Source organism: Numenius arquata, chromosome 3, assembly GCF_964106895.1.
Source record: "Numenius arquata chromosome 3, bNumArq3.hap1.1, whole genome shotgun sequence".
NCBI classification, from domain to species: Eukaryota; Metazoa; Chordata; class Aves; order Charadriiformes; family Scolopacidae; genus Numenius; species Numenius arquata.
In genome coordinates this window covers 62746431-62770734 of record NC_133578.1, presented here as the reverse complement: position 1 = coordinate 62770734, position 24304 = coordinate 62746431, and the positions used below count along the sequence as shown (strand labels likewise).

At 41.8% G+C, this 24304-nt stretch overlaps 1 protein-coding gene across 1 annotated transcript; it reads right to left on the bottom strand.

Annotated features, from left to right (window-relative positions):
• Nucleotides 1-1916: 1916 nt before the first annotated feature.
• Nucleotides 1917-23001, bottom strand: SLC30A8 (solute carrier family 30 member 8). The gene is made up of 8 exons (XM_074145415.1): nucleotides 22922-23001; nucleotides 14700-14904; nucleotides 10672-10810; nucleotides 6630-6783; nucleotides 5920-6109; nucleotides 5419-5524; nucleotides 3079-3213; nucleotides 1917-2062 (listed from the first exon to the last, which is right to left on the bottom strand). Exons 1-8 carry the CDS (start codon nucleotides 22999-23001, stop codon nucleotides 1917-1919), a joined length of 1155 nt encoding a protein of 384 aa, XP_074001516.1.
• Nucleotides 23002-24304: the final 1303 nt, after the last annotated feature.

Here is a 24304-nt window from a genome sequence, read left to right as displayed (position 1 = left end):
GCCTTTGGTAGGAAACAACTACGCTAAATTATACCAGCAGAGAAACTGGCCAAAATACAAGTTAATGTCTTCATTTAGGGTTTCTTACTGTGCTTTGATTTATCTGTGTCTTATCTTCTGAAGTTTCAGCTGTAAAGGGCAAGGATTGCCTTTATCACTGTGCTGAATACCACTGCAAGTTCTCAGTGCTTTCAAGCCAGTAAATAATGAGATACTCATGAAATTCTTAGCGGGTGTTGTGTTTTAATACCATATCTGATTTCAGTGGGAGGTTTACCTGACTAAGATCTTCTGGGATGCCTCCACAAAGCAGAATAATTTCTTGTTCCCCCTACCAGGTAACAAATGCCAGCTTAATACATCAATCTATCATCACATAGTTATGTATTATCCATAGCCAAAAGCCCCTAATAATAAATTCTAATCTCCTTAGGATGATAAAGTAGAAAACTAATGTAAACCTATTGCAAATAAAACTGAATTCCCTAAAAAGCAAGGTCTCTTTATACCTTAATAACAGAATGCTCTTTCCAGCTGTCAGCCTGGAAACAGTACCACTCAGCATAGCATACTTTATTCTGTTCTAACAAACCTGTTAATAAAATGAGCTCTACAGCTGTGGGAGTGAGGGTTGTGGAGTGGGAAAACATTACATCTAGTTCTGCATGGAAAGTGAAGCTGCACTGGCCAAGGGCAGAGCTGAAGTTGTGTTTTGAAGAAGCAGTTATGTATGCATGTTGAAGTGCAACCCTTGTTTTTGCTAACAGATGAGAGTTTAATTCAGTTGGTGGGACAAAAATAGAGGCACGCAGAAAGACCTGACTCTCTGTTCCCAGTTCTGCAGTAACCATTGCCAGGTATGCAGAAGAAGAAGATTTAACACATCCTGATTAGGAATCTGGGAATCAGCTGGCTGAAGGAGAGGCATGTCCCTTCCCTGCACAGTGAATGGCTGTGTGATATGCCAAAGGGTTTTTTAATTATCTGATATAACCTTAAGGATGTAGCATTACAGGGTAACACCCCACAGGCCATGCTGTGAAGGACACTTGATGTGATGTTCACAATGGTTCACAGTCTTTCCTTGTCCTAATTATTTTTTCCTTTTCTAGGACACCTGGTCTGTTTTATTGTCACAACCCCAAGTGGTACCTTGTGACACAGACACCCAAAAATCCATGAGAAATGTTCTATCACAACCTACCATGATGCAATGAGATATGATTTATGGGTTGTCTTGGTAGTAGAGAATACGGCCCAAGCCTGGCAGAAAAGAGTTTGGCTGAAAAACAGATAGGGCTAGATAAAAAACCAAAGAGCTATTTTCCAAATGTGAGTGAAGTGTCTTGTGATCCATGCTGCAGAGTAGGCAGTATAGCAGTATCACATCTGATACTTCCCTTAACATGCAGGAGGAGGAGTGTCTGCCAAAAGGCAGGGAAAACACATGCCACCACCTCTTTCTTTCCCAGATCTCTTCATCCCTTGTGTTAATTTAATTTTTTTTCTTTTATCCTGAGTAAGTGTTGAGCTTTGCTAACACCAAACTTACATTTCATTACATTTTGTGATAATTAGTCTGCTGGTAATTTGAAGGTTGATTAGTTTTTTTGTTACCTGCAATTACAAACGGGCACCCTTAAATGTTGCTTTAGTGCCAATCTGCTGCTCTAGTCAAGAATAATTAAGATACTTTCTCTTGTAATTGAAAGTAACTGCTGATGGACAGGTAATCTAGCTGATGGATGGACCTAATACACATTCTCTCCTGGTAGATGGTACCTGCTCACAGTGGCAGGACTTTTTAGTTCAGTTAATCACCATTTGTTTTTAATCAATTACATACAAACAGCACATATAGTCTCCATTGACCCGTAAGAGGGGTGATCGTTATTTTGCATAGCATACTGCTCCCTTTAATCCCTGGGGTCTTGACAGAAGACGCAGTCTCGTTTCTGATCCTCTCCCGATTCAATCTGAATGGTGACGGAGTGGAAGCTGTAGTGCTCAAACAGGGCTTGGGTAACATCTCTCAAAATCTTCTGGCTGTCTGCTGTGTCTGCTATAGATAGCAAGCAGAAAATTATCAAAATGCATCTAATATAATACTTGAAAGAAGAATAAGTATTTACTGACAGAAACTATTTGCAAACTTCTAACAAGAAGTTTGCTTTGAGAAGTGTTTCTTGTCCTTTTTATCCTCCTTTCAGGAACCTGCATGTCAGCAAAAGTTTGTTCATTCACACGTGGTTGGAATATGCAATTTTGGCAAGAGCTAAGCTAAGAGTAATCACCAAAGATATTCAGTTTGGCAGAAAACTGGAGGAAAGCGGGAATGCTTAATAAAGATTAGTTCATCCAGTCAGGGAGTAGCAATAGTGCCAAGTGATTCGGATGGCTGAAAGACTCAGTCTTCTGGGGAAGCAGGGACTCCATGGAGGACTTTGCCTCTGAACCCATTCTTGGCCAAACACAGATGGAATATTTTTCTTTAATAAACCTTAATATGTATAAAGCAAACAGATAAGCAAGAAAATTGATCTGGGTAGTGGACAATTTGTCGATAGGGGTAAGGATTATGTTTTAAAAAAATATTTTTAAAGATGAACTGTTCCCTTGAAATTACCTCTATGCTCCAAGCTATGTTTAAAAGATTGTTTTACAGCTAGAGATGCATGAGGAATGCAGATTTGCCCTATAATTTTTTCTTATAGAGATCAACAGTTTTCAAGTTTGACAAATCCACTTCAAAATCTATTTGATATTGTGAGAAAAATCAAGGCTGGGTCTAATTCTTCTAATTTATTTAAAATATCTTGTGGTTTACTTCCTTGCTCCACAACCTCTGCAGTTTTCAAGTTTTGGGCTAAGTAGAGGTCCCTGTTGTTTTGGCAAGATTTCTGGGAGGAGGATTTGAGAGCTTGTTTTGTTGTTGGTGGTGGTATTTTTTCCAACAAAATGATGATATTTGTTTTAACAAGCAACAGATATACAGTCAGTTGTATCCCAATCAGGAAAGACTGACCTTTACTAGGCAGCAGCTGAATGCTTATTCCGTGTTTACAGAAATTTACTGACCTGTGGCAACATGAGCAGACAGAATAGTTTGATTCATTGTCAGAGACCAAAGATGAAGGTTGTGAACAGATTCCACTTTCTCAACTGCTAAAATTCTTGCTTTCACTGCATCATAAGCAAGTCCTTTTGACGTTCCTTAAAATGAGAAATCAGTGGAAAAATATTTTGAAGAGATAACAATGATCATTAGGTGAAAATGCATCATGAACGCATCTTTATTCAGTTAGATGCATAACTTTTATAAAAATATTCAATCCTTTGGAAAGCCTGTCTAGAGTTCACTGTGAAATTTAATCCTATCCCTTGTTTTATACTTCTCCATGGAAGAGTGAGAGGGTCCAATTTACATAGGGAAGTGAGTTGTTTAGCAACATTGTGTCATAGCTTTGCAGTAACATCTTTTGTGAGTGCAGATTTTATGGCATCGCTTGAGGACCTCTGAGGGATTCTGTCCTCAACACATTTACACAATAGAGAAGCATCCGTTTAGGGAAAGACAAATATAAATATTAAAATTGTATGACTCTGGAATCCTAACTGAGATTAGATTCCAGGTTTAGTTAATGAGTGATTGTTTTCCTTCTTACAAAAGATGATGAAGGTGATGACCCTCATTCAGAGTGAGGACAATTGTGACAGGGTGAGTTGCGACACCTAATTCAGAGTTTAACCTAAGTCCAGATTTGACCAAGGAATTTAACTAATAATATCTTCCCTGGAAAGAGATATGGGAGTTTGGAAATGCAGCGCTATGCCTACCTGAACATCATGCTTCACTTGGATCAGTTAACTGAAAAATATTTTTAATGCCACCCACCAGTTATGAAGTGTAATAATGATAAGCAGAGTATTAGTTCATTTTGTCTTTCATACTGTAACTGATAGTTATTTGTAATCTTTAATGACCCCAGTGTTGTATGCTTTGTCCCATCCATTTATTACAAGAATGGTATGCTGTATGGAGTACTGACTTAGCAGAACAGAATGCTGACATGTACATGCTCTTTAGAGAAAATCATGGACAGTCAGTGCCTGCATGACACAGTCAGTCACAGGGCCTGTGGGGCTGTCACCCTGGGACAGACAGGATGCATGGGGTAAGAGCTCCAACATCCAATTTCTCTTTAGAAAATTCTGGGCATAATATGCTACTTCAAAGGTAGGAGACTGGCTTCAAAGACCTCCTCAGAAGGACAGTGTAAATGGGCTTGCTGCAGAGGGGAACAGAGCTTTGCCAGTTTTGGTGTGTCAGCACTGGTTAAGGAAGCTGGAAATCACTGCTCTGAAAATGAGACTCCTGTATGTCAGGGGCTGTCAGACCTTCCTGGTAGTTTGATATTTTTCAGAAATCAAGAGATCTGATTTTTTGGCAGCCACGATGCAGCCAGTTTCTGCACTCTGTCTAGGTACGCTTCTACACAAATGTCTCTCTATCTCATAATCACTGAAACCAAACCAACCCTAGAATGAAACTTTACTGGAAAGCAATATTGAAAATTTTCTTTCTTGAAGCAGAAGTAGGTGCAAAGTGAAAGAGAGAAGTAAATAGCCATGCAGACAGTCACACTGAGTGACTCATAACCATTCAAAACTACACTGTTAGAGCTACTTTTCCTTTTAATCCTTATGTCTTCATAGCTGAGAAAGAGGTTGCATTATATTATTCAGTGTAAGGATGGCAAAACCATGCATCTGTGACTGCTCAAGTCATTTGGCCTTGCAAATCAAATGTTCAGGCCCATAGCTGACAGGATTAAAGATTGCTAAGCCTGTTCTTCTCGCTGCTGATGTGCTGAGAATTGTCTATTCCCTTGCACCTGAACACAACTGGAAAGCTCCACCGGCTTGCTTTTCTGGACTGGCATAACTAAAAATCTTTTAAACTTCTGCTTCTTGCACTCAGCCTATTTCACAGACACAGTTCAAAGCCCAGTCTTTTTCTTCTCTTTGGGTTTTTTTTGGCAAAGACTTGTATTTCACATTGGTAAAAGAATTACACAATGAACGCACCTCTCATGCCAAAAGGGTGATAAAAAGCAATGCTACACATACGACAAACAAAAGCAACTCAGTTTTAGGAAAACATTAGGAGTTCATTAGCAGAACACCAGTAAACAGATTTTTATGAAAACCGGCATATGTGCAAATCTTCTAGTGCAATGGTAGAAAACAGTTGTGATTAAAATTGTAATTAGGATTAAAGTATGATCAGAGTTATGGGAATATTGGAAACTGATACAGAAGTGTGTTATTATACTTTTGTCAGCAATTAAAAGCATTACAGAGAAAGAGAGAAAAAAACCCCACAATATAACTATTGATTCTGGAATCAGGTCCTACCTTCCATTAACACAATCAAAATATCCCTTAAAATGGTGATGGTGGTTGCCAAAACAAAGATGGAAAACACAAATGTGCAGATTGGGTCAGCTATTTTGTATTCTGGCTAGAAAAATATGAACACATCACTTTGTTAATTTCATTATTGTTGGTTATTGCCATTTTTAATTAGTTAATCTGAAAGAATAATATATTCCATTAATCTAGTACAGAACGAGTGCTGACCTCCTTTGCCAGATAAGAAGCCTCAGCACAGGAAATGAAAGCAAAGAAAGGGAGAGACACCAAAGTATCCTCCTTGTAGCTGAAACATTAAGAATTAAGTGGTACCTTCTCAACAGTCATTTCAGTTCCCAAGAATAAGTATAATTGTCTTCGACTAAATTACAATGTATATCATTAAGACAGAGAAAATATTTACAAAGTACCTAGTGTCACAATGCTATGAAAATAATTGTTATCCTTAATTGCAAAGAAGGCAAGGGAACTAATAAAACTAACCTTAAAGAAGACGATAAGTGCACTAATTAGCACACTAATACTCTGGAATAGATCTCCAATGGCATGCACAAACGCTGCCCGCAGACTGGCATTGCTCAGGGCTGCCTTTTCTAGAGGGGCCGACACGTGTTCCCCGGCTCGTGCCCCATGGCTGTGCCCGTGGCCGGTCTGGTGCAGAATCAGGCTTAGTCTGCAAGAGACGTAAAGCTGCAAATATCAGTGGGGTTGTTGCATCTCTGAAAGCAGTGATGTCATACACATCATCAATCCTCTCACTTCTGAATGATGAACAGTTAAATCAAGCACATTAAGTAAAAACACAGAGTGGCTAAGCAGATAATTCCTAGGTGTTTTGGTTTTTTGCATACAAACAAGAAAGTCTGTGAACAGGGGAATTAATGAGGCCTCATTTTCTATAGAGTTCTTGAATGTTCTGACATCTAATAAAAAGTGAGATGGAGATTAATCTTTTCCTGGAGTTTGTGCATTTATAATTTCCCTTCTCAGTGTGGCAGCTACCAGAAAGGAGGAGAGCAACTGCAGCCTTCAATGAGAAACAGGATCTCTCTCCTCTACCTCTTTCTACATTCTCATGAAACTCATAAACATTTAATATATTTGAGGACAATATCTCTCTATCTTTTTTATTGAAATACAGCAGCAGGTTCAAGGTTCAAAAGTTATGTGGAGAGGAAAACAAAGTAACTTACAGGATGTTGGCGAGCACGGCACAAGCAGAGGTAATGAGCATCACAGTAGCATCAATATCATAATCAGGATGCAGAAGCCGCATGCTAGCCAAATACGTCAACACACCAGTCACCATCCAAACGATTATCATAGACATCAAAGCTCCCAGAATTTCTAGGAATTAAAACAATCTGATTTTAAAAGGAGTCATAACAGAAATGCAAGAAATTTTAAGAGGTTGGTGGTAATGGCTCCAGTTTTGTGAGCTTTATAGCCAGAAGAGCTACTTCTTGTGTGTTGGCAACCTTGATGCTCCCTCACAAAGAACAGGCCAAACCCCTTTCCGGTCATAGCAAATCCAATGGCTGCCTAGGGCAGCCCTGTGTATATGGTGGACTAACCCTGTTCTACCTGCTCCTACTTTTGTGCCCATTCCAGTATTGAGTTCGTGGGGCATTTAGAGAAATTGGAGAGAAGAAAAGATAATTTGTGGAGTTTTGGGAGGAGCAAAAGGAGCTGTAATGGGAAGGAAGGATAAAAGGGCAATTCTTTTACACTTTATGTAGTTGCCTGGCCCTGCCAGTACGATGTGAGGACCCCAGGAACCAGCCCTCCTTCCCCAACAAGATTATCTTGGTCACAGGAGCAGAGGCTGGAGGGAAGGAGAGAGGCATGGCTCTCCCAAACCCACTGGCAGACATAATCCCCTTCCAGTAGCCTCTCTTGTCTCTGCACACCTCTCATCACTTCACACTTCAGTGACAGCTCCCAATGAGGTCCTGCCAGCAAAACCTTTCCTTCCTCTCTCCTGCCAGTGCCAGAAAATAATTTTTGTACCACCAGCAGTGATGAGGACAAAACAAGTTATTTTTCCCCTGGGGCAGCAAAATTTAATTTTGTCTCTATTGGCTCTGAGTTGGGCTCAAATAAATCCAGTCCCCAAGGCCACCTGTTATTGCACTGCCATAGGCGAGGTCTGGGGATGTTCGTATGAATGTGCAGCATGTTTTTAATAGGATGTGGGACTAGTAATTGGCATGTGACTTGAATGGGTAAATGTGGCACTTTATGAGCACAACTGAAACAATACCAAGGAAAATGAAAATTCACAAGAAAGTGAAAAGCAATAGATAGACAGAAAGACCAAAGAACTTGCGCAGACCTCCACTGTCAGTTCATGAAAGCAGCTGAAAGTCAGCTTATCATTTTGAATATATATTTATGAAGGTCACACATTTTGCAGCAGTCCAGGCTCCAGATGCTTATCAAAAATAACCATTTTGTCTAAAACTGACAAATAATGAATGAAAGTGCAGTGACAAGGAAATCTAGTTTCGCTTGAAAGTAGACAGAGAGAAGCTAACATAAGGCGTGGTGGTTATATTTTCTGATAAACCTGGTGTTTATATTTTCTGCAAGTTACAGGTTGAGACCCTGCAAACCTGGCCCAAGTGAAGGTGTTGATGTCTATGCTATCGTTGCTATGAAAGGAGCCCACAGCTTTTGCGAACGCCTGCATGAATGTCTGTGTGTGTGTGTGTGTGTGCGCATATACTCCGCAGCTGGAAATGTTAGAGGTCATATTTACCTACTTAGGTGAAAATACATATTACTCTTCAATGTGGTATCTTAGCAAAAGTTTAGCTAAGCTTACAGACCAGTTCAGTAGTATGAATTTTTTTACTCAAGATGTTTTCACTTACATTTCTTCAGAACTACTAGCACTAACAGAGCCCAGCAACCAATAGTATAGAATTGTTTGGGAAACTCTGAATCATACCACAGACAGAGAAGCTGAGGTTGAAGAGAGCGCTCCTACCTGGAGGTAGGTCTGGCTTATGCTATCAATCTCCTTCCATGTTATGCTTCTAGCCATGATGCTGAAAGTAGCTGCACACTCAAAAGATTTTGTGTTGAACTGCTGTCTTGACTGATTCTGCTGCCTGGTTCTGGCTTAGAAGACAGGAGGCATTCAGATGGTTCCTGCTAAACTGGAGCCATGTCATACACAGCCTTTGGATGACAAACCCTATCTGTCAGTCTGAGAAAAACAGTGAAAAAACAACATCCAGTGTCATGGAGGGCTGCAGCTGCAAGACTGGTAGTCAGCACGCAGGGACGCTGCCACCCACCTGACTGCCCTCATCTACTCTATTAAGGCACCCACCTGCATATTGAACTGGAAATATAGCTGGGAAAATAAGCAAGAAACAGGATAACTATTATGGAATGCAATTAAATAGCCACTGGGGTTTGATGCAGGGCTCTCTTTGCTACCAGGTTAAAATGGCAATAAAAGATTGGTTTTGATGTTCTGCATTGCAATGAAAAAAACTTAAAAAAACTAACACAAACTGAGGGTGAAGTTATGTGAGGTGACTGAACATGCCTACCATCTCATCAGCAAGACAGAAGTCTCTCACTTTCTTTTATTCCCAGGCTAAGAGAGCATAAACACAAGAAGTAATTAAGGATCAACTGACGGTAAGTAGTAGTTTGCTAAGGCTCGAAAATTCAGCTGTGTGTTGGCAACATAGTGCCAGTCACACTTCAGTCATACTAAACCTCCCCCCTATATATTTATATATATATATAACCTCCTCCCTCTATATTTAGGGATAAATATTAAGACAGGCTGAATATGGCATAGGTCTTCTCTGGTACATTCTGCAGCTACAGGCCACCTTGGCCTGCAGACATTCTGAGTCAGGAGCTGCTTCCGGACCTTCATATTGAACATCTTTGAAGCTTTTATCACCTGAGTCCTCAGTGCAGGTGCATGGGTGTCTAGAGCCATTTGAGATATGCTGACACCTCCATGTATGTCTTGACACAAGACGTATAGATGACCCATAGCTGTGGAACACATTAGAACATTTGAAATAGCACCAATCCCTTACATATGAGCAACTAAATTGAGTCCTAAGACACCCAGCATGGGATAAATTTCTGGACTGAGACAACTAAATTAAAATGCATACATGGAGGTGTGAAGTAGGTATCTACACTCTCGTTGTGGACAATGGACATCAAATTAATTGTGATCCACACAGCTCCCTGCTCCACTGACTGCCTGGGAACACATCCTAGTTTCTTAACTACAAGAGTCTGGTGACATTTGAGATGCCCTGGTCTTATGCTTGGCATCCTATGCAGTCTCCTATGGGTCTTGTGCCACAGCTGCCATTCCCATGCCTAAGTCTCCCTGCAATCCTAGGGATGTAGCACTTGCCCTCTGTGTTTAGGCAGCTGAATGGAGCCTAGATTTCTGTTGAACGTATCAGAAACTTGGACCTTGTGCTTTTATGGGCTCACTTACATGCAGATGTCAATATTTAGGTGTCCAAATCTTGAATAGAATCATAACCCCAGAAAACTTTTTTAATAGTTAATATTTTGCTGGTGTCTTATCTTTTGTAACAGCACTTGTGTTTGATTGTAAGGCTTTTGGTATTAGGTGTCATCTGTAAGTATGTCGATTTTGGTTGAGGATGGAGAACTTTCAAAACCTACCAGTGTTTCCAGCTGATAAAAACCAGCAGCGACAGAGATAGGCAGGGAGAGGATTTAGAAAATGGTAAATGTTAAAGAATCTCACTTTTTTACAAGTATAACATCGTTGGTATAGAATACATTTAACATTATACATGTTATATATATGTTATCATCCTATAAATGGAGAAACTGCCTCATTTTTATGGGTTTTGTTGCTTTTATAGAAATTTCTTCTACTTTCATAGTATATTGAGGACTCGGTCCTCCTCACACTCAAGTCACTGAGAGAAGTTGCAGTAATCTCAGCCAAAGCTAGCACCAGCCCAAAATTATATTAAGTAATAGACTGAAGGACACCTGTGTAGATAAGACATGCCTGTGTTCTTTACTTCCGTGAAGCTCACTGGCTTGCTCTCTTTGTCATGTGTCCTGGGGGCTTTGAGAACATTCGTGCACTATCTCTAAATATCTGCAGACCTATGTTGAGCATCAGCAGGTTTTCCAATGCCTGGCTATGATAACTCCCCTTTCCTGTTCCACATGTTCATACTGTGACACTTTTGCTACCTGCTCGGTGCCACCCGAAAGTCAGCTGTTTGGTGGGAGGTTTGGAGGCAAGCCACAGCGAGAAGAGGCTGATCAAGAAGCTTGTCAGGTCCACCAGGATGTGTGCCGCGTCGGTGATCACCGCCAGGCTCCCGGCGATCTGCCCACCTGTGTGAAACACACATCTGTATCATGGCTCTAGTCAGAAGTTTGAGTCGACCACGTCAAACTTGAGACCTGCTTTGCTGTGAATCAAAGGGAACATTAAACTTTCAGTGTTTTGACGTGACTTAAAACTGTTCAAAGATAGTTTCATGTGTACCTCATTCATGCAGTGAAAATAAGTAATTAATGAAAGAAATAAAGTAATTTTCTTTGTCCGAGAGAGAGAGTCCTAAGGACAGTAAGAGCTGTGATACATTAGTGCTGTGGTTTTATCACTATTGGTTTGTTTTACTGTGACTATTTTAGTATCAGGTTTCTTGGTGAAAAGCAGTATTAGGGATAACATTTCCAGTACCCTCCCACTAACTCTTCACAGATCATTGATATTTTTATACATGTACAAGAACTCAGAGACTTAGCTTATGGGATTCATTTCCTATTTGTTATAGGAAAATACATGTATTCTTCCTGAGTTTTGGGTAGCTGGCTCCCAATTGTTTATTTGCCACAAGCAACACTGAAACAGGAATAAAAGGAGAGGTCCTAGTAGAAAAGCTGTGATAAACAACCAACCATTTTGGTGAGGGCATAGAGAAAAATGTTCTGTTCACAGGACTAATCTATCATTTTGCATCTGTAATACATGATTTAATTTTCCTTCTAGAGCTGGAAAAATGTGGCTGAATGTCATTTTACTTTGGGAGGTTTTGGTTTCATGTGAATACTGAAAAATAACCCAAACCATTTTAGGCTATCTGAAACCACATTTCTTTTACCTAGTAAGCCAAATTATATTTTGTCAAATTTTTGTAACTATGTCTCAGTGCTAAAGGGAAATTCAAAGAAACTAAAAGATTGCTCTGAACTACCCCAGCTGCTGGTGGCTGCAGGAGAAGACAGTCACAGGCAGGAAGCTGTCCTGCCAACTTGCTATAGCAGGGGAATCTTTTAATCAGAGTGAAAATATAGAAAAATGGAAATGTAAAATAATAGAGCCAAAACATCTAGTTTGGGCATTTGGCAATATGTTTCTACCTTTCTCCAATCTTCTAATTAATTTCAACCCACCTGTTTCTCCTGACCACAACCCATATGAGAATCAATGAATCCTGAAAAACACTGTAAAATGCCTTGTCTAAACCTTTGGCAAGATACCACTGCCAACAGGACATGTAGACACATCTCTTGTTTCCTTATAGATGGAAAGTCGTCATGCCAGCAGGACAGATTGTCTGTTTAGTTTCCTCCCATATGCAGGTTTTAGATTATAATACCTAATACTGTATGGTTTGTCACTGCAGGAGAATGTATATTGCACATACAGGGCATATATTATTTTTTTCTCTTGCCTCCCTATACATCTCATTTACAGCTGCCTGAAAGTTACTTTCCAAAAGGGAGCAGGCGTGACTGCAGAATTTGGGGGCATCTCATTCCTTGCAATAAAATGAAAAATTCAACAGAATGGGGATTTCCCAGAACATGAGCAGGTGCAAATGCACATATACTTTTTGGTCATGACACAGCTCCTAGATTTTCACTGTTTGTGGGGTAATTGTTTCCCAAGTGGGAAGCAATTTTGCATAGCAGAGGGAAACAGGCTTGTCTGACAACGCACAGATGTTAACAACCAAGCAACAGCTATCTTTCAGCAAACAAATATGTAGAGCACAAGCTGCCTGCAAAGCCCTACTGCATTTTAGATACTGTATTTCCATGTTCTCTGGGACAACATTGCAAAAGCTTGCTTCTAGCCTGCTGTCTTTGAAAAATGTTGGCAAATTATTATTTTATGTATTGCTGGCATAACTAATGCCTTGGGTGAATTTCTGAGATCTCAATCTGCTTATCTTAGCAACCTGGTCAAGTCTTTGTATCCCTTTTTGACACAAGCACACATGAGGGATTTGTCCCTCTTTCTAGTGTCCAAATGGAAATAAAGTACTTTGAAATCCACATTTGGTGCTTAGGCACTAAAAATCCTTGGAAAGCACTTTTATATCAGGGCTGTACATAGGTTGTCATCGGTTTGACTGATATCTCCAAGTCCATAGAGACTGTGATGGATCTGCATTAGAAGAACAGAAGATAATTGTCTTGCGGAGACAGTTGGTGTATCAGGCTCAGCCAACGGTTCCCCTTTTGGGAGAGCAGTAAGGGCCAGCACAGATGGTTTGAGCAAAAACATCACAGGAAAGATCTAGGGATTCAAAGAAACCCAACTTTTCAACCCCTTTGTGAGTCCTGCAGCTTTGTTTCTTCTGTTTAGCATCATAATGCCCACGGAAGCTTTTTGCCCTTAAGAGGAGAAGGAAGGGGAACATGCTCTTTATTTTCAAGAGTAAAGCCTACGTAGTAGGCTTTTATTGGTTTGTATCAATACTTCCAACAAGTGGCCTTTATGACTTACTATTGCCCACAATGGATGTTTATGGCTTTGTACACCACAAAGCAGTAGAAATTGCCAGTCACTCAATGGTCAATCATGAGGCACAGGCTGTCTAGCCTAACGATCAAAAAAATTAAATGTATGGTTCATAATTACAAAAATCTCCATAGACTGCTGTCTGTAACTGCAGTTAATAACTGGTTTGTCAAAGTTTAATGGTCTGAAGCAAAATGGTCTTCAAGCCTGTTACTTAAGCTGTCACTGCAAAAAAGCTGTGTGATTCATTAAGCAAAATGAAACATTTAGTTAACATATCATCTGTCCTTCCAATTATCCTCTAGCATTGCTGCATTCACCAAACTTAAGCCTACTGATTATACGGTTTTGTTAATAACGCATTACTTCTGGCACTGGAAATTACTGCATGCAGATTAGTGGTATGCACTGGTTTTCGTGGGGGAAACGCACGTGACCTACAAATAAGAGGGCTTCACGCAGATGAAGCGTGTGGGAGGGGAGAGTTGGAGAAGTCCCTGCTGGGTCTGGCAGCCACGGGAGAAGGCAGAAATGCAGTGGCTCTTTCATTACTTCCACTGTTCACCTGTGGGGAAGACAAAGCCTTTGACTTCTATTTTCATGGGGCTCCTGAGATGAAGGGAAAACATGGGTTTCAGAGGCCTTCCTGGCTGATTTTTGTTACATCCCCTGGGGCACAAGTGGCAAAAGGCTGTGGGGTTCCTTATGCCTTAACTTACCTTACCTCATCACGGAGAAAGGGAAATTAAAGAGCCAGGAACTATCAGCTAGGTATAAATATCACGGAAGCTGTGCAGAGAATGGATCGGTTGGACAAAATTAAAGTTAATGCTCTATGAGTGAGCCAAAAACTTATATTGGATATTGTAGGATGGGTCCAGAAGTGAAGGCTAATTAGACAAGGGAATAATCTTCCATTGATCCAGAGACACACCAGCAGGCCAATTTAAAAGACAAACGTGCCCTGGTATAAATACATTGACTTAACTGAAGAAAAGCAGATGGTGAATCTGGCCCTGGATTTCCCTGGATTTTGTAAAGACTGTTGCATTTAATATCAGATCCTGCTACTAGCAGCCTTCATCTGCTGAGGTTTCATTCGCCTGGATAAACATGTAAAATCTTTTAATCTTTTCCAAAAGATGTAACCCAATTTATTAGAAACCTTTGTGACATGATGTTAAGATATGCTAGCTACCTTTAGCTGATCTTAAAGACCTGGGAGAACAGCTTAGCCCCTTACCTGATCCTTGCATTCCTACCCGGATGCAATGAAAATATTTTGATAATTTCACTTTAAAAAACCTCACAATTATTTTAATGACTGGGGAGAAAGGAGAGTTATTTTATCCCAGGTGGGTTCACCTCTGTGCCTCATGGGTCACTGCACTCAGAGTAGGTGCAAAAGGGCACGAATATGGCTGTGCTGGGCACCAAACTGAGCTCTCTTTGAGCAAACATACTCCCCTGTAATCTCAGCAATCATGAAGAAGACGCAAATTACTGATGCTACACAGAGCTTCCTCCTGGCTTGATGCTGCTCCCTTTTTCTGTTCTCATAGGCCCGTGAGTAGCCGTGGCAGTGATACTCTGGATTAGCTTCAGTAACTTCTGCTTCCTGCTGCTGCCTCTCCTCATTTAAATTCTTCTGATGCCGGCTTGTCCTTCGGGATTGAAAGAAACAGAAGGTTAGAAAAGTAGAAAAGAAAAACCCTGGTTATTTGGGCGTCTAGCCCTGCAGCCCCAGAAACTATGTAATTAATGCTTTCAAAGGATAAAAGCAGCATTGGGAACAGCAGAGCAGGTCATAGAAGAGGCTTGCTCGCACAAGAAGGGCTCCACGGAAGGGAGCTGCACATGAAATGACTGCTCTGGCTGTATTTCCCAGCTCCTTGGGCTCTCGTACATCATTTAGCAGTTTATGAAGCACAGGGTGACTTTCTTAGGCTGTGTATTTTATACAAACTGTATGATTTTCAAAAAGCCATACTTCATGCAAATAGTAACCAAATTCAGCATAACATGGAAACAATTCTACAGAAAATTTCAAGTTTTTATTCCCAACAGCTTTGTCAGGAAGACTGTTAAAAAATAATATCTTCTTTTTCTCAGATATAATTGACTAAAGATATTTCTCTCCTCTCTTTACATGCAGAACCATTTTATCTCAAATTTCCACATATATACAAAAACGATCAATCTTCCAACAGGGCTTGAGCATAGAAACTATTAGCCCTATAGTTCCAAAGGGATTAAAAAAAAATCAAAGAAATAAATTCTCCTTAGTGTGGTGACTCTTTGTGCCACTGATTTCACAGAAAGGTGAGAAGTTCAGCAGAAGTGGCTCTTTGAGCATTGCTCCATCACAAGGTGATTTCCCAGCCCAGTCTGCTCTGTCACAAACCCTCGGTGCTGTCCTTCTCAGGGCTCCCACGTAGGGAGTATGGGGTGGGGGTAGAGAGGTCCGAGGCCGAGCACATTGCATTGCAAATGCAGGAGCTCCTGGATGACCATGGCATCTGGTGCTTTTGCTAGAGCAGCCCAGAGACTGCCCCAGGGGAGGCCCCAAGGTGGTTTGGTAAGCAAGGACATTCTCTCTTCCTTACCTTTCAACTGAGAAGAGCCAAAATGGCAAAACAATCCTAAACCCTGTCCCAGGAGGCTCAGCTGAAAACCATTGTGTCTCTCCAGATACATTTGTTGCCGCAGCTGCTCCTAATGTTGGTAAAACATCCCCTGCCGTGTACTGAGGCTTGTGGGAGCACAGTGTGGCATCAAAACGTGAATTCTGCTCAGATGCACGTATGTAACATCCATATGACGACGTATAACAGCTATTTGAGGTCTGTGTGTGTGCAGGACCATAGTCCGCAAGCCTACCTGGGCAGGCAGCAAACTCCACTGCTGTTTCTGAGTCTGACATTAGCCTGGTGGCATGATGTGTGTGTGGGAGGGTGGGTGTCAGTTCCCCATTCCCCGTTGCCCCTCTTTTCCCCATTCTGAATAAGGACTTTCCTTTGGGACCAGGAAGGGTTGTTTCTTCAGTTGTGGGAAGGAGACCTGTGATCAGGGAAGTGCATGGATCTTGGCAACTTTCTGCAGTGTTTCTGCACTGTTTATGGAAGCGTCAAGATGCCTAAAATCTTGCTGGAAAGAAATCAGGCTGGTGGCTGCCAATCTGTAGTAGTCGAAGTCAAGAAAAAAAATGTACTGAAATCACAAGCTTTTTCCATCTGTCTTTTTGGGCAGCCTGAGGGGGACGCAGCTGCTCAGCAGGTCCGAAGACCTGCTAGGTGCCCCACAGCCCACACTCCACTGATGGGCAAGAGGCAAAGGCAGCCACAGAGCTGCAGATGCCTCGGCCCTTTGTCATGTTCATCAGCACCACAGAGGTACTGGTGAACAGAGGAGAGCTGAGCCACCTTGCCAACCAAGCCCTGCAACTGTAGATAATCAGCGTCAGTTTGGTTTTGTAAATATTATTGAGATGTTCCAAGGATGCAACATGTTGCCCTAAGTCAGCTTGTTTCCCAGCCGGGTTAGCATGTGGTCTCTGTTTGTTCAGTGGAGGCGACAGGTTCCTCCTGTTGACAAAGAGCTCATCTGAAAGAGCAACTGGTCAGTTTAATGCCTGATGCCCAAAGACAGTGAGTTTTCTTAGTCCTTTTGTCAGTGTTTGCCTTTATTTTCCCCACAACAACAAATACATGGGAGGTGGGCTGTCTGGGGAATGGGCTGTCCATCTGGCAGCCAGGGTCCCTGCTAGCCAGTCCTTCTCCAGTCCTCTGGTTTTACATTCATCAAGCTCTTCATGTGCACTGTGTCACTGATGTACAATATCTTCCTGATGAATTAGACTCAGAAGGGACCACAAATTGATTCCTTCCAGATGGCTGAATAAAATACTGTAGTTCTCTCACTGGAGATCAGGGCATGCAAGTTTTTCCCTCTCTGGAGTTAACTTCCAATGCTTTTCTGTAGTTTTGCATGTAAAATTAATTTCCCTTTAACTCAATTTTCATCAGCTGGCATTGAACGTTAAAATCATCTTAACAACATGAGCCATGATCAGCTGAACAGCCTGTCAGGGCAACGATGCCAAAATTACCCCTGCAGATTTCTGAGCCACCGAATGCTTTCCTTGCTGTTAACAAAATAGGTCGGTTTGTGATCCTTCTCCTTTTTTTAATCTTCAAGTCTCTCCATCAGCTAACAAAAACTCAGAGTACCACTGAGGGGTAGGAAAGCACTATCCACAGATCTGGGTGAACAGATGCAAAAGCAAACAGAGACAGCATAAACCCACAAATGTCACATTTCTCTGTCTAAAGGGTACCTAAATAAAAGTGGCCCGGTTGTCAGAGGTGGTGAGCATTCGCTGCTCCCTTTGAACTCGCAGAGCAGCATCTGGCCCCATGAGTTAGGAAGACTCCTGCCAGCTCCCCTGTGTAACCATTATTTTTTTCTTCCAAGAGCAGCCTGCCACTAATTAAAAGAATCTAAGAGACAGTTTTATAAATGTGTGAATCAAAAGCTCAAGGTACAGAGATCAGCTCTGTCAAACCATAAACCCCTTCTGAGTGTGTTAGAGCAAGATGTAGCCTTTGAGCTACGTCTCTGCACCAGCACACTGCAAGCAGAGTCCTAGATTAAAAAATAATCTTTTCTCCATTTCAAATTCTCTTTCCTTTGTAAAAAAGATAGTCGGGGGAATGTCAGAGAAAGGCTCCTACTGAGTCATTCCCGGAAGGGGGGAAGGAGAAAATATTAATACATATTGCAGATTCCATACAAATCATTAGCAAGAGCTTTTGATTATTACTTCCTTTTGTTTGTTTTCACTTGATCTGCTGGGTGCCTTGATCTGCAGGCTGACGGGAATAATTGCCGTCCTCCTAGACCATTATGAGATCACCAGTCAAAAGAGCAAAATGTGGAATCACTGCACTTCCCACAGGAGATCATCTCCTTCACAAGGGAAAATAGTAATTTTTGGTGCCTGAAAGGATAATGAAACTGCCTTCAGAGAAAAATTTATCAAAGCCATAGTCACCTCGCTTATGCTGGCACCACTCCGATTTCAACTGATGTACCAATCTTGAATGTTTCCAAGTCATTTAAGACCCTGTTTATAGCCTGACTGTCCAGTTTCTCCTTTTCTTTATTGTGGGCACAAAACAAAGGCAAATATTTATATATTTGCATACGTTTAGATGTCTACTAGATGGGAATTTTTCCTATGGTTATTTTATTTAGTGTCATTTTGGGGGCCTGGTCATGTATGCATAAATGTATTGTGAATAAATTTCCTTCTGCATAACAGTACAACAACAGCTGCACTGGGGTAGACCAAAGGGGCATGTAGTCAAGTATCCAAATTGTGTTATAAGAATGAGAGGATACCTAAAGACAAAGTACAAGAAAGGAAGATGTCCAGAGCGGTACTGTTCCCCAGTTAGACAAACCTGGAGTCTGGGAGGTAGCTGAACTAGAGCTTGTGTATGATAGGCTTTTACAGAGCTTTCTTCCACGAACCAGGCTCACTTGAAAGTGTTGAGTTCCACAGTTTAATTATGATTTGTGTAAAAATAATTCATTCTTTGTTACTCTTAAGCTGTCTGCCTGATATTTTAATTAGTTCTTGTACTGTTAGAAATAATGAATGACCATTCCCTGTTTAGCTTCATCACATCATTCATGATTTTATGTATCATTGTTATATACCTGAACCACTAATTTCCTGAGCTGGTGTCCTAGTTAGTCAATTTCTGTTTCATACCTCTTACTATCTCAGTTCTAATTATCTCTGAGATGAAGTGGGCATAACCGAAGTGAGGACAATGGAGATGGCATATGGCCAGTACTGGGCAGACACTACAGAGTCTTCATGTCATCTAATGCAAGGGCAGAAGAAAAGGGATGGGTTTTGCCGAGTCCCCTGGGATCCTGTATGCTCCTGGGGCCAGCTGACAAGCCAGTACAAAGGAGACATAACCGGAGGGCCTGCAGCTGAAACCCTTCAGAAGTCACAAGAAACACCTAAGTTTTCCTGAGTGTTGACTGCTGCAAAGCACAAGGAGTGCTAAAAAGCCTTTATTTGATGAAGACTCTTTGATCCCATAAGAGTTTTCATACAGCTTGAAGGAAGGGAGAAAAAGAAGAAAACATTCCTTATATGCTTGTTGTAGAAAATCAATCTCCATCTGAAGAAATCATCTCCCAGGCTCACTTCAAACTTTTTGCCTACTGGTGTGAGTCTCGAAGACAGGAATCAATTACAAGCCTAAGGCTTCACTGATAGATAGGAATAACTACAGGTCATGTTAATGCTCTGTGTTAAAAACTTTTACATTAAGACAAGCCCTAAGATTTTTACACATCTTTCCTCTTTCAACATTGCCCCCCCCAGCTTTTTTTTCTTTTCTCTTGTCTCAAAGACAAAACCAAAACAAAAACTTTGAGACTAGAAGCCTCGAGTTTCACTTGTGTGATGGTATTCAAAATCCCACTGTAATGACATATAAAGAACATGATAAGAAACCCAGAAATACCTGCTAGGTCAAGTCAAAATCTAGTTCACAGAGTAGTTGGTACATCTAATGCAAATCCACTGATTTATGAAGTGAGATATTGAATATTTCTTGTCAATATTACACTGATCTATTGTCAGTAAGAAATAAAATCATCTGGCCTGTCTTCATTCATGGAAACTTCAGGAATTAGGTCAAGATATTGCCAAGTCTTTGATAAATTATTATCTAGATCACTAGATAGGTAATAATAAATAAAAAATAACATAACAAATGATTAATCATCTGAAGAATTTATCTTCTAGCACCACCATCATTGACTGTAAAAAGACACCTAATTCAGACCTAAGTTAAAGAGAGATGATATGAATCTCACTTGATACACCTTGCAGACAACATTTTTGCATACGGCAGGAGGTGCTGAGTGCTCAACCTCAGACTCTGTTACAATTATGGTCCATACCCTTGCTGGAGGTTAGTGAGAAGTGGTGTCCTATCTCTCACAGGAAAGATCAATAAACTGGCACAGGTTCAGCAGAGGGCCACCAGGATGGTTGAAGGCTGGAGCACTTGCATGGGGGGGATGGGACTTGTCCAGGCTAGAGAATACGTGGCTTCAGGGGCACCTAGCAGCAACCTGACAATAATTTTGAGGAGGTTATTGAGAAGATGGATCTTTAGTGCTGTGCATGGAGTAAGGATGAGGTCAATGGTCATAAATTGAAACAAGTGAGGTTCAGACTGAATATAAGGAAAAAAAAATTACTGTGAGGATAATTCAGTACTGGAGCAGATTGCCCAGATATGTCATGCAGTCTCCATCTTGAGAGATTTTTTTTCAAGACTAGACCAGATAAAGCCCTGAGCAACCTTGTTTGATCTCTTGGCTGACCTCACTTTGAGCAAGAGGTTGGACCAGAAGCCTCTTCCAACCTGAAGAGGTCCCTTCCAACCTAAATAATCCTACAAGTCCACAGCTGACCTTATTTTCAGAGAACTTGGTTAAAGCTCACCCCCTTGTAAGCATTTCAAGTTTGGCATAGAAGACCTCATGCATCCAAACCCACCAGTGACTACAGACCAGCTTGGCATGTACAAACACTCTCCCCTACAGCCTTGTGTGCAGGGAACGGGGCCTGTGTTCAGACTTCCTGCTCACATGGTTAAGATAAAAACAGTTTTGTTCCCTGCGTATTGTAATAATGGCATTTATTAAAAAGAAAGAGGCTGGGGGATGGCAAAGAAATAGGCAATCTCTGTGCAAAATAAATTCTGTTGAAAGCATTAGAGCTATTCATTAAGCCTACACACAGGGAAGGGAAAAATGTGGTAATTTATACCAAAGGCTAAGATGAGCTTATTGCTACTGATCGGCTTAAGACACCTGAAGCTGTGCTTGCAGCCGGTCTGTGCAAGCCCAAGCCCAGCAGGCTGCATCCCCCCGCTGGGCTGGCTCCCTCTGTGCCAGGGGAAGCAGGGGGAGGGCTGCCCCCAGGCTGCCAGCTCTTCCAAACTGAGGGGCACCCCAGCTCCCAGCCCCCCTTTGTGGTTATTGCTGGAACAGAGTAATTAGGTTGTGCAGTTAATCAAGCTTCACCTGGCAAGAAAAGTCAAGAGGGGTTGCAACACAAAAGCCACACACCTGGATGACAAGTCCTCCTCCTGGGGAGCTGGAGTAACTCATCTGTCTCAGGACCTCTGCTAAGGAGCCCTCTTGGGACTGGCCCTCAAACTCTGGGGCTGTTGGACATATCTACAGCAACCGATATCAGCCCAACAACTGCAATTGTTGCAGCGATTAACCCCAACTAACTTCAACCCTAAATTAAGAAATAATTATCAGAAAGAAATCAACTTCTCCAGATGGTGAGTCAGCTCTTAGACGGGAGGATGAGCAGCTGGGTGTTACTGCCCCCAACGTGCATCCTGCCCCTCTTCTCACAGGGAATACTCTCTGTTCCTGGTGATCCAGGGAAACCAAAGGCTTCCTCCCTGCCTCAGGGCACCCCTTCCTGCTGCTAGTAAAGGCTTCATCCAGAGACGTCCTTGTGTCCAGAGGTGGCAAGGGGCCAAAGGACCTCAACCACTGAAGTTGTGCCCACAAAATTGCAAATTATCAAAAAAGATCTGATAGTCTTCAGTAACTAAAATGAATTGCAGAATCATATGGGATCTTTTTAGAATATAAATATTACCATGAAAGTAATTTTGGACAGTGCCATGTATATTTATGGAGCCATGTAATAATATTTAAATAATAACTCAGACACTCAAATAGCTAAAATACGATGGCAGTGACCCCAGTATAAGAACATGGAGAGACAGATTTCCATTTGAACTGACAGCATGCACGCCAAGTTTCTGTCCCACACTTTTTAAGAGAGCCAAGCAATAAATAACCTGAAAACCAATGAGATAATGGAAATGTCAAGAGGTGCTAAGCTGTAACTGAGCAGCTATTTTCTTTTAAAAAACTTGCTGGTCTGAGTCAAGAGGAAGAATGAAAATAAGCTCAACTGTAAAACTATTTTGTGATAGACATTTATACTAATTTTTTAACCCAAGCTACTGCATATCATATGTTTTCAGAGGGTCTTTCCTTGCTCAAACAAGCATTTACTCACAGGACCTCTGGCACACAAGAGGTACATCAGCTTCAAGTCTGATAGACTATCCACATGAATACAGTTTTGCAGGATCAAGTCCTTAACAACATCACATTTCTTTCACACTGAATAGATTATTTAGACATTCAAGCATGAAGGAGTCTTGCATCAAACACGATGTCAATAGCACTTTTATAATTCAGCCTAAAATTGCAGCATAATCCATGAGGTTCTGCATCCTACAATAAATCTACTAAGCTTATAAAATACATAGCAGGAGACACTTGCTTCGACAGTAGATTGGTTCAATCCATCACGGAAGTAGACACACCAGGCTGCTGTCTAGTAAATGCATCAAACATTTAATAAGAAAGTTTGGGAAGGAAAAAATCAAACAAAAAATTTTGAAAGTAGTGAAAGATATTCCCTGTGTGCACTGTGAAACTCCCGTCCTTCGACTTCAGCAGCCCGTCAGCAGACTGGCAATCTCCTATTTCTCCCAAAGACAAAGCAATGGCAGTGAAGGAAACAGAGCTTAGTGTTACCTGTCTAGGGCCAAGGAGTACTTCTTGGTATCCCTCTCACTCACAAGGCAAGCTCTTTCAAGACCCTTTTTGGCAGCCATCAGGGAAGTCGGTGAGGTTTTGGTTTTTTCCCCCTTAAATTCTCTTTTCTCGGTTGGAAGCGGATGTGGGCAAAAAAATGTCCTCCCACCTTACGCAGAAGTCTCGGCCAAATGTTTTTAAATGAAACAGGTTTTAATAATCTTCTCAATAAACGCACTGTGAGAGAAAGCTGCTTTCCGAGTGCTGGTGGCGTCACCAACGTGCCAAACAGCAACTTGCTGAGCGTGTCAGATTGGGGGTTTCGGGCCTCCCTCTGTGTGTGTTTTTTTTTTTCTCTCCTTTCCCCTCCGTGCCTGATGCTGTGATGTGCTCTTTGCTCAGGCGACAGGTGCGTGCTCTCCCCCTCGCCGGCTGGGGGTCAAGCCCAGCGCCGCGCAGACCCATCGCTCACACGGGTGCGCTGAGAGGGAGAAGGAAGGTGATTAAAACAGCCCGATTTGCCTGGAAACAGTCAAAGCACTGTTTGCCTTTCTGCTTGCTCGGCTTGGGAGGAAGGTACACCTCCCTCACCCCGGCTCAGCACAAGCCTCTTTAATCTGAGCGATCGCTCTAAAGACTTATTTCTATGCCTGGCATGTTTGCTCCTAACGGTTTAAAACAGAAGGGACTGCTTATTATTGTCATTTGCAACACAGGTTATTGAAATCTTCATTTCACCAGGAATGACTGCGGGTTGTTATTTCTGCTTTATTCAGTTTGTTAGTTCTGTCCACAGCCCGCGGTCCCTGGAGGGGAGGAGAAGACCTCCAGCCTCACCTCTCACAGCCTGGCCTCAGACATGCTCCTTGGTGCTAATGGGAAATTTTGCACTGGTGCAGTCTGTGTTTTACCATATTCTTGGCAGAAACAGACTGTGATTGAGATCCCTACCCATGCACTGCCTTCGCAGGAGAAATTAGAAATAGGCACTGAGAAAATGCTGGATGCTGCATTTAAATTCTGCAGCTTTTTTTTACCGTGGGTAAGCCTAATACGTATATGACGAGCTGGGATCTCCCCTCCCTTCCCCCAGCTTGCAGAACACACACCTTGTCTGGGATTCATGATGGCAGGGGGGCACATTTGTACACTGCATATATGTAAAAAATTGATTTTGTGCCATCAGAGATCCACAGATTGCCTCCCACGTCAGCTACGCAAACACTTCGCTGTGAGCCTGTGAGCCAAGGAGCTGATGGTATCTCAAACATGGTCCTGAACAGCCACCAGCAAGCAGCAGAAATACATTATTTTTCCACAATGTGTCGTTGCCTCTGCCCCTCTAATGTCCTTTTCTCAAGAAGCTTTTCCTGGGTGCATATA